This window comes from Mangifera indica, chromosome 7 (assembly GCF_011075055.1).
Source record: "Mangifera indica cultivar Alphonso chromosome 7, CATAS_Mindica_2.1, whole genome shotgun sequence".
In the NCBI taxonomy this organism is placed as follows: domain Eukaryota; kingdom Viridiplantae; phylum Streptophyta; class Magnoliopsida; order Sapindales; family Anacardiaceae; genus Mangifera; species Mangifera indica.
In genome coordinates this window covers 5,590,260-5,602,104 of record NC_058143.1, presented here as the reverse complement: position 1 = coordinate 5,602,104, position 11,845 = coordinate 5,590,260, and the positions used below count along the sequence as shown (strand labels likewise).

The following is an 11,845-nucleotide window of genomic DNA, read 5'->3' as shown; positions in this document are numbered from 1 at the left end:
CATTTAATCGTATAGTGACATATCATTATTTGTGGATAAAGTTATGCATAAAATTATGTATACAGTTTTATTAATAAAAAAAATAAAAAAGCAACAACCGTCTTGATGATTCATAATCCTTACTTTTCGCAAAAATGTGTTTAAACTTTAAAGTTTAACCTACAAAAGAAAATCAATAAAATTATGTATACTTATTAGATATCTTGATGATTTATCATTATTCAATTAAGTAATTTTGAATTAAAAAATAATATTTAATCATACAAAAACACATTATGTAAATATTTATTAGATACTCAAATCTAGTGAATTGTATTAAATCCGCTCTTACCTCACTCTTTTCTCTTTTACTCCTTACCCCATTTCTTCTTTTCACATTTGAATTTGAGACACAGGCAATTTAGTTGGGTCCAATCATGTAAAACACAAATAGCCGGGGGTTATTTGGAAAAAAAAAATTTGAACCCTTATAAAATAACTATCTGACTATGAACCCCACTAATTGCAGTCCCACATCTCCTATCATAACCCATGTCCCATATTGAACTTAATTCTTTGTCAGTCGGCTCAAATGATATGTCACTTCAACTTTTACATTTTCCAATTCTCTTTTAAGATGAGAAATTAAAAATCATTCTGAATTATTTTTTGTTCTATGAAATCTCATTTTCCCATGTTTGGGTATTACCGATAAGAATTCATTATTCAAATTCAGATGTGTTTATTTCATTATTTTTGTATGAAATCATTTAACATGAAATTCACAGAGAGTTAAAAAGTATAAAAATCTTTTTATAAATATTTAGAAAAATCTCATAATATATTAAATAGAGTAATATTATATATATAAAAATAACGATATATCATTATATAATTAGATAATTAAAAATTAAAGATAAATTAATATCTAATTATCTGATAACACATCATTGTTTATATACAAAATTAGACAAATAATGTTTATGACTGATTAAAAAGTAAATTATGTATTTATTAAGATTTTAATTGATTGCATATTTAATTTATAATATTTTTTTATATATTTTCTGATTTTCTCTTGTAAACTAACATGAGTTAAAAGAAAATGTATTAATAAAATTTATATTTCGATAAAAATAAAAATCTAAAAATCGTATTCCAACTTAAATTTGACACAAAACAAGAGGTACTGATTTTTAGTGAAGAAAACGAAGATTCTTACACTCATATAGAAATTTTTTTAAATAAATAATAAAAAAATAATTTTGTCTTGAATCTCTTTAAAATAATTTTAAATATTAATTTTTTCATTTCAGATTTTTGATAATAATAATTAAAAACTTAAACTCTTTTTAATTTTTCAAACCCAACCATATTTTAGCCGAAATTAAACCAATTATAATTTTCAAATGATTTGATCCAATTTTTCAGTTTGGATTACTTTTTGCACATTCAAATAACAAATGACAATAATAATGGGCATGTTTGTTTTTTAGTGAGAAATTTAAAAAGTACATTATTAAAAATATAAACTTATTTAATTTGTGTGAGAGTACAAATAATTGGTAACTAGAATTAAGATAGTAGTTCTTATGTCAATCAAATATTTATCCCCTCCTTCCAAGTCAATTTCGTGCCCAAGTTTCCAAATTCAAGTGACCACCTTGACTTTGGGGGTGAGAATGGGGGTGGGGGTGAGGGTCGGGATGGGGGATGGGGAATGGAGGATGGGGGATGGGGAGAGGAGGTAGGGGGACCTTGCCAGCAGAGGGGGTGGTGGTGGTGTAGGACCTTGACCTTGGAGGTAGGGGCGGCCGTGGGGGGCTTTGTGGGGCTACAATTATTGTAAAATTTAACTTACCTAACTAATTAGATTATTTGATCATGGTAGTTGAATTATATATTATATTATATATCAAAAACTATTTTTTGTATCGTAAGATACGGTTTTATAAAAATAATAATTCAATGATAAAAAATTTCAACTAACACATCATCATCTTAAAAAAATCACATGCACTCGTTGAAATTCTATAATGTTAGAAAATATCATCATGGGTAATATTTATATATTAGAATATATATAATTTTTTACATGTATTATATTGTATCGTCCGTATTACGTATATTAAAATTCTAATAACTATGAAGTTGATATCATAATTATACGATTGACTTACCTTAAGAGATTAATCTAATGGTAGCATTTATACATTATTGTATGATGTAATTGTAGCATGTATTCATTATTGTATGATTTACTTACCTTTGATAATTATTCTTAGAAGCCGTTTGATTCTAGAGATTTAAAGATTATTTTGTTTAGTTTATTAGTAATAAAAAATTACTATCAATACTGATATACCAAATAATACAGATAATAATTTGATTATCACCTTCACTTTAAGTATTAAAAAATTACTAAGGTAATTTTGATTTTATTATAATTATTTTATTATTCATTAATCAGTGGAGATAAAAATAAATTATAAATATATAGCGTTTTCTTTTCTTCACCAACTTTACAAAAAATATTTAATTTACTTTATTGATAAATTCACATTATGAGTGGAAAAATAAACATCCTTAACTTAAAAAGTAAAAAATTGTAACCTAATAAATATATTATTTATTTATCAATAATATTATATATATAATTTTTATGTATAATTTTATACACAAATAATAACTTATCAACTTGATTGACACCCTGCCAACCTGTGGATTTGCTAGCTATAAAAGCCCAACATTACTAGTTGTTTTCACCACTCAAAACTCAATAGCAATAGCCATTTAAGAATATTAATCCCACACGACATCTAACAATGGCTTCGAGCAACAAGTGTTTGATCTCAGCTTTCTTTGTTGCTTTGACAATATTTTCTTCCATGGATGTTGGGTTAGCATCTCGCCGTCTACTGCAATTGCCACCGTTACCCACTTTGCCAAATTTGCCTAAACCGTCCGCATTGCCGCCTTTGCCTTCGGTGCCTACACTGCCAACGACCGCACAACCATCTTTTCCAAACCCCACTTTGCCACCACTTCCTACGGCTTTGCCCACCATTCCTTCTGTCCCAAAGCTCACTCTCCCACCATTGCCAAGCATACCTTCAATTCCAACTACGATTCCCTCTATTCCATTGCCATTATTCTCTCCACCTCCTTCAAATTAAACTGTTTAATCTATTTATATATTCTCCCTAGTCGCTATCATTGGTGTGATGTTGCAGTTGCTTGTCATATGGGAAAGCCTTGTTTTTGTATCAGTGATGTCTTGTCCCGCAGTATGTTGTCTTGCGTACAGGAAGACTTCTTTTTGTGTCACTGGCAAATCTGAAGCTTTCTGTTGTTTGTATTATTGCTTGTTATTTCTAGTTTCATCAACTTCACAGCAGATTTAGTATTGCATTCTTTTTTGGGAGTTTCAGATTTTGAACCTGGCATTCAAAATCTGCCTCATTTTGTTATGTGCAGTATCCGATTAGCTTGCAATTAAGACTTTGAAGATGCTGAGCCTGATGCCCTTGTACACTCTACTTCAGCAATTATTGATCACTTCAGTGAAAAGGGAATTAGGTGCAATACAATTCAGCAGTTATTCAAAAATGCTATTCATTATACATTTCTATTACTATATAGAAATTAAGCTATTCAAAAAACATTTATATGTACATCCTATTTTACTTAAAACATGTACATAGCAGTTCAAATTAAGCTAAACCATATAATTTCTTACAAAACAAACCAAAAGTAACCAAAAGCTTACCTACTCTAACAACTCCAAGCTACGTTGGTTATATTCCAACCAAATACAAACTAAAACAACTCAAAATGGATAAGAAAGTTTGTCAGCGTATTAAACAACAAAAACAAACTTATATTGGCTTTGTTTCAAAGCACCAAAGCACATCTTCAATATATCAAAAAAATCCAGCAACTGCATACTTCACTCAGCTTCATTAGATTTGAAGAAAAAACCTGAATGCAACTAATTTTTTTCACCTACCTATGTTTTCAAATTGTCATGAAAGTTATGGTAAATAAATCTCAAGCAACATAGTATCATGAAGCAAACTTCTTAACCAGTTATTTTAGTTGGTCCTTACCTGGATCTTTTAATTGTTCAATTTGATACAATGGAGCTGTTTTGGCAGCTACAAGGCAAGGTATGAAAGTATATCAATCATGGTGTTTAACTTTTGTCATGGTATAAACGTATGGATGCGGGCGTTTTCTTTGGGGTAGAAGTATGAACTCTTCGCTTCCCTTTCAAAGTCCGGGTAAGCAACTTTTATTGCAGTTCATATTGGTTATTGGATCAAAACTGCTTACCATTTTAAAATTTCTCTTAAAAAGGAAATTCATCCAAATGCATTCTTTACCTACAATTCTTAAGTTTTTAGACCATCTGGTACCTATCAATGCAATTAATCTGACTGTCTGAGATAATACCTTATGACATTATATAGAGGAGTTTATGTCTGTTTGCATAGTCTGTCCTTTACATGTACAAGTTTGAAGAATCATGATGATAATTAAGTTTTATGATTCTCTAGATAAGATTACAGAACATTTCTCAACATAATAATCACATGATGCACCTTGAGAATCTGTTTGTCGGATCATATAATTGGTATTGATACTGGTCTTGTGTTGTGTTTCTATATGAATCATCCGTTAACTAACAACATTGGCTCTGTAAAAATTTGGCTTACTTTTGCTGGTGACATCTGAAGTTGCTGCTGAAAAACAGATCTAGCAACTCCGGTTTCCCCGTGCTCACAGAAAGAAATTCAGAACCAACAAGATATGCTTAAACACCCAGATTGTTTTTAGTGCTCCAGTTGAAAGCAATAATAAGAAATTTATTTCCAGAATAACATGGATCAAACCCATGAGTTCCAACATTTGAGGCATCTCTAAAATATAGAACTCTACATGTCTAGCTATTGCATACCAATAAAACCCCACAATAATAATAATAATAATAGAGTAAGAAATATTAGTATTTACCATCTTCTGAGCATGACATACTGAATTGATTTGGTGAAACAAGACTCTCCTCATAAGAACCTACCACATGACCCCTATCAAGCATTGAAACTTTCTTCACTTCTCCTGTTCTAGTGTTGAATGAAATCATGTCACTCCAATCTGTAACCATGACCACTTCATCACCATTCTTTGAAACAAACAATGGCCTTATGTCACTCATTAAAGAAAACCTCAAATCAAATGGCAAGTTCAACAATTTAATCCATGATTCTTTCACTCCATATTCCTTCATAATCCAAACCTCAAACTTATATTCAATAAAACCTTTTTCCCGTCGAAGTCGAGTTTCACAAAGGCAATCTTCATAAATACTCAAATAAGTCTTGAAAGTGCTGGCAGAAGGAGGAGGAGATAGAAACTCCTTGAACTTCTCCTCTTATAAATCAAAGTAAATGATTTTATTAACCCCACCTCTGCTTGAACTCAATGTTACCCAATGTGGAGCTCCATTCACTATTGTCGTTCCTGTTTCCTCAAGTAAATAGCCCGTTTCCTCAGGTAGATAGCCTAAACAGGTTTCATCGGATAAGAAAAGATTTCCAAAATTGTTAACTTGCCTAGAGTTCTTGTAAGGGAAGTAAAAATTTTTAAGTCGTTTCCATGAATTTGTCTTGAGATTATAAACATAACCACATGCCAAATCACTTTTTCTTTCAGAAAAAACTATTACCACTTTGTAATTATCAATAGATGAATTGTAACCAAGCCCTGAAACCAGAGAACATAAAGAACTTTTAAAATAGCATGGTGGAATCATCTTAAATTCCCTAATTGTTGGATTCCATAGCAGGAATGTCCTTGGGTGTCCACTGGATTCCTCAACATTTTCCAATCGTATCAATAATATACCATTACAAGACCCCAATACCCTTGTATAGATGAATCTGTTGATAATGTATTCATTAGCTGCAAGAGCGAGATAACAATCTTTTCACATGATGATTTGACGTCGACCTGCTACTTAAACAGTTTTTTAATTTTATTTCTACCACTTGCCGATAATCCTTCATGAATCCCATCCTGTCCTTTCAAATTTATTATACATTATATAATATAGATTATTTCTATCACCTGCCAATAATCCTCCACCTCTGCATCTTATAAAGCGTTTTGTCTCCTGCCCCTTCATTCTGCAACTCCAGACACACTCAACGCCAGTACAGGAAATGGAGGTACTGATGGTCATTACAGTACTGCTCTTGTGGGTTGTCATCACGGTGTTGGTTGGTGCAGCAATTCGTCTCTTTTTTTTGAAGTGCCAACAACAACAGAATGTCAGCCAGCCGGATTTTGGTATCATTCAAAATCTTGAGATAGCGGTTCATGATTTGAAGGCCGCAGTCTGTGACTTGGGGACTTCTGTTCAACATGTTGAGGCTAGGCTGCGTCTCGATTGGGTATTTTTTTAAAATTTTTTTTGTTTTTATTATATTTAAGTGATAGTTTTCCAAACAGTTTTGATGTTGTGAAGTGAAATGTTTTAAGATGCTCTTGATGAAAGAGGGTACTCGGACGATAATGAGGCTGGATTTGTATTTGAATATGGGGTTGAATATGAGTCGTCGTGTTAAAGACTGCTCACTGTAAGTTTTTATGTTTGCGGGATCTGTTTTTTTTTAATTTTTGTGCCCCTCTTGAGCCCTATCTTTACATGCATTTAAATAGTCACTCAAGAGGTGGATTCTAGTGATAATTTTTTGGGTTATTTTGAATATGTATTGATACTCTGACTGCTTCAACTTCATGTTCGAATGGCATTTTTTGGGTTATTTTGAAATCAATGCATCAAATTGATCAAAATTTATTAAGCATTTTCCAGAAGCCCCTCCTTCCATTCCAGCAGGACACCAAAGGAGGTGAGCCTTAGACAAAAGTAGTAACCATTCTCTAATACATACCAAAGTTGAGAAAAAAAAAAGTTAACACAGCAAACAAAATACCCCTTCGACACAGCCAGAAACAAATCAACTACACAACAGCAATCCAGTAACACAAAGCAACCCTTCAACATAGCCAGCAACGAATCCATCCAAAAATCCAACAAATCAATCCGGTAAAATTATAAAACCTTGAATTCTAAATAAATTAACACAGCAAAGGCCTAAAATTATAAACCCTTGAATTCTAAATAAAGGGAGGAGTGACGGTGGATGATTTTGTGGGAGACTGAGGGGTGGAGTGACAGTGCAAGATGTGAAAACAAATAAATTTTAACATAGCAAAGACCTAAAATTATAAACCTTTGAATCCTTGTTCATACTTACTTGAAATGTTGTGGAAATCTCCCACCCTAAGCTGACGAAGTTGACTGAACGGAGTTGAATCGACGAGGCACTTGAATAGGAAAGTGGACGCAGTCGACGGAGGTGGAGATTGAAACTGAAAGAAGGCTAGCAAAGAGACAGGGGAACCAATGACGATGGAAATATTTGTGGGAGAATGAAGGGTGGAGCGACCGTGGAATATATTTTTTTTTAATTTGCAGCAGGAGGTGGAGCAGTTGTGAAAGATGTGAAGACAAATAATATATATATATTTTTAATTTTTAATATATATATTATATTATATAATATAAAATATTTTTCAATTTAAAAATAATATAAAATATAATTAAAATTTAAAAATCTAAAAATAAAATATTTTTTAAATTTGTATCATATCAAATTTAATTCAATTTGAATTCAATTAATAATTATTGAGTTACTTAATTGAATTCAAATCGAATTCAGTGTAAGTAATAAAAGATAAACGTTGCACTGTAATTCATTGTAAATCTTGACTTGATTTCATTCGTCTTGTTCGTGTCATATCAATTTGGATTTTAGATCGAAGACTTTAAACCCTAACCAACCGTATATGGATTGAAGACTTTAAAATGAATAACCAATTTAATAATTAAATATAAATCTCGAATTTATTCGATTCAAATTATTGTTTAATTCGAATTCATACATTGTGTCATACCAAATTTAATTAGACTTAAATTCAATTAAGTAATTAAATATATTATTAATTGTATTGTATTATACAATATGTACATTGCACTGTATCGAATCAAATCGAGATTTATATTGAATTACCTAATTAATAATTTATATAGAATTACTTAATTGAATTCACTAGAATTGATGGATTAGATTCGATTAGACTCAACTTGATGGTTCAAATGTGCTTTGATTTGATTTGAGTTAAATACATGGTTTGTAGCTTGATTTGGTTTGAATTTATATATATATTATTAATTGTATCGTATTATACAATACGTACATTGCACTTTACCGAATCAAATCGAGATTTATATTGAATAACCTAATTAATAATTTATATATAATTACTTAATCGAATTCAATAATTGATATAATCATACGTAAAAGTATAGTACACCATTGTATCATATCAAATTTAATTTAATTCGAATTCAATTATTAATTGTTGAGTTACTTAATTAAATTCCAATGAATTCAATGTACGCAATAGAAGAGAGATTACCACATGATTTGATATGACTAGAATTGATGGATTACTTAATAGAATTGATGCACGGTACCAAATCAAATCAAGATTTATATTGAATTACCTAATTAATAATTTATATAGAATTATTTAATTGAATTCAATAATTGATATAGTCATACGTAAAAGTATAGTACACCATTGTATCGTATCAAATTTAATTCAATTTGAATTCAATTAATAATTATTGAGTTATTTAATTAAATTCGAATCGAATTCAATGTAAGTAATAAAAGATAGATTACCACATGATTTGATTTGATTAGAATTGATGGATTACTTAATAGAATCAAATACATAGTGTACTTGATGGTTCAGATGTGCTTTGATTTGATTTGATTTGAGTCAAATACATGGTTTGTGAAGGACAAAAGAAGATTCACAAAGCATTGGCAGGTGAATGAAATAAAATTAAAGAAAAAATTAAAAATAAAATACCATTATTGAAATATAATTAAAATTTTAAAAATTAAAAATAAAATATTTTTCAATTCATACTGAAAACAAATGGGTAATTATAAATTTATTAAAAATAATGAATTATTAAATTTTATTGACCGATCAATTCAATAAATGATATAATCATACGTAAGAGTATAATACACCATTGTATCGTATCAAAAAAGAGTTTTCCAACGAACTATAACTGTATTCATGATTCATCAAATAATGCAATCAAAATATGGAACGAAATTAGTAGTAAAACTGTAAATATTTCTCAACTCTCTACTATGAACAAAATCGCACATATAGATATCTCAAATGGTAAAACAACATTTTTCAACTTCAAAATCATCATTTATAACATAGAGAAAAGGAACCAAAGGCATAGTCTTGGGTGGTTGCACCCCAATCATAACATCGCTGCTTATCCCCAGATCTAGCGTGTACACAAACTTGTGTATACGCCCTACTTATATACTAGCTATCTGGGGGGCATACTGGGATAATTGATTGAATTTTGTTGAATATTCCTTTACTGAATCTGTCCCCTGAACTAGATTAATAAACTTCTAAGCCATAATGCAAGTAACATTGGCGCCTCTGTACTCTGCCTTGAATTGGTGTTTAAACTCAGACCAAGTTATCTCGGAGATATTGATCGTTACTCTGACTAAGTTCTACCATATTTTTGCCCCTCACTTAAAAAGATAGGTAGCATATCTCACTTTCTCTTAGTCAGTCATGTTAAATAGGGTCATGACACTCTCTACTGATTCCAACCACTCTTCAACTACTATTGGGTCTTTTGTATCATCAATTTTTTAGACTGGTGCATACTAGGGAGATTGATAATATGATGCAGCTCATTATTCATCAAATAAAGTAGTCAAAATAAGCTTTCTTTCTCCATTTCTTTCCAAAATTGTAATTATTGTTCATTTAGTGGAGCAGTCTTTTTGTTTAAACAATTTAATAGTCCAAACAGTCTCAAAATAATACAAAAACTATATATTATTGAAAAAAGGATTCAAAGAGTTTTCCATGAACTATAACTGTACTCATGATTCATCAAATAATGCAATCAAAATGTGGAACGAAATTAGTGGTAAAATTGTAAATATTTCTCAACTCTCTGCCATAAACAAAATCACACACATAGATACCTCAAATGGCAAAACAACATTTCTCAACTTCAAAATCATCATTTATAACATAGAGAAAAGAAACTAAAGGCATAGTCTTGGGTGGTTGCACTCCAGTCATAACATTTCAGTTTATCTCCAGATATAGCCCATACATGAACTTCTATATATGCCCTACTTGTGTACTAGCCATCTAGAGGGCATACAAGGATAATTGATTGAATTTTGTTGAATATTCTTTTACTAAATCTGTCCCCTGAACTAGATTAATAAACTCCTAAGCCTTGATGGTTCAGATGTTCTTTGATTTGATTTGAGTCAAATACATGGTTTGTGAAGGACAAGAGAAGATTCAAAAAGCATTGACAGGTGAATGAAATAAAATTAAAGAAAAAAATTAAAAATAAAATACCGTTATTGAAATATCAAAATCATCATTTATAACATAGAGAAAAGGAACCAAAGGCATAGTCTTGGGTGGTTGCACCCCAGTTATAACATTTCGGTCTATCTCTAGATCTAGCCCATACACGAACTTCTGTATATGCCCTACTTGTGTACTAGCCATCTGGGGGGCATACAAGGATAACTGATTGAATTTTGTTGAATATTCATTTACTGAATCTGTCCCCTGAACTAGATTAATAAACCCTTACGCCTTGATGGTTCAGATGTGTTTTGATTTGATTTGAGTCAAATACATAGTTTGTGAAGGACAATAGAAGATTTAGAAAGCATTGGCAAGTAAATGAAATAAAATTAAAGAAAAAATTAAAAATAAAATACCATTATTGAAATATAATTAAAATTTTAAAAATTAAAAATAAAATATTTTTCAATTCATACTGAAAACAAATGGGTAATTATAAATTTATTAAAAATAATGAATTATTAAATTTTATTTACCAGTCAATTCAATAAATGATATAATCATACGTAAGAGTATAATACATCATTGTATCGTATCAAAAAAGAGTTTTCCAATGAACTATAACTGTACTCATGATTCATCAAATAATGCAATCAAAATGTGGAACGAAATTAGTAGTAAAACTATAAATATTTCTTAACTCTCTACCATGAACAAAATCACACATAGATATCCCAAATGACAAAACAACATTTCTCAACTTCAAAATCATCATTTATAACATAGAAAAAATGAACCAAAGGCATAGTCTTGGGTGGTTGCACCCCAATCATAACATCGCTACCTATCTCCAGATCTAGCGCATACACGAACGTTTGTATACGCCCTACTTCTGTACTAGCTATCTGGGGGGCATACTGGGATAACTGATTGAATTTTGTTGAATATTCCTTTACTAAATCTATCCCTTAAACTAGATTAATAAAAGACTTTCCTGTTGAGAAGAAGATGAAAAATAAAAAGAAGACTCAAATAATGTAACGTCTACAAAAAGGTAGTAGCGACGTGTGTTAGAATAATAACATTAATAACCCTTCTGAAGATGCGAGTATCTAAGGAAGACAAATTTAACGAAATGAGTAGACAATTTATCTCGATCAGGAGATAAATCATGAACAAAACAGTACATCCGAAGACACAAGATTGAAGAGGAAATAACAACTGATCAAGATATTAAATAAAGTGAGGTACCTGATCCTGCAAAACTGAAGAAGACATTCGATTAATTAAGAAACAAGCAGTAAGAACAGCATCTGCCCAAAAGCGGAAAGGTGCATGA

The 11,845-nt window shown here is 30.6% G+C and overlaps 2 protein-coding genes across 2 annotated transcripts; one reads left to right on the top strand and one right to left on the bottom strand.

Moving 5' to 3' along the window:
- Window positions 1-2,804: 2,804 nt before the first annotated feature.
- LOC123221409 (protein PELPK1-like) lies at window positions 2,805-3,155 on the top strand. The gene has a single exon (XM_044644265.1). The coding sequence runs from the start codon at window positions 2,805-2,807 to the stop codon at window positions 3,153-3,155; it is 351 nt and encodes a 116-aa protein (XP_044500200.1).
- A 1,538-nt stretch (window positions 3,156-4,693) lies between these two features.
- LOC123221408 lies at window positions 4,694-6,166 on the bottom strand. Its single transcript, XM_044644264.1, has 4 exons — window positions 6,109-6,166; window positions 5,449-5,745; window positions 4,996-5,337; window positions 4,694-4,794 (listed from the first exon to the last, which is right to left on the bottom strand). Exons 1-4 carry the CDS (start codon window positions 6,164-6,166, stop codon window positions 4,694-4,696), a joined length of 798 nt encoding a protein of 265 aa, XP_044500199.1.
- Window positions 6,167-11,845: the final 5,679 nt, after the last annotated feature.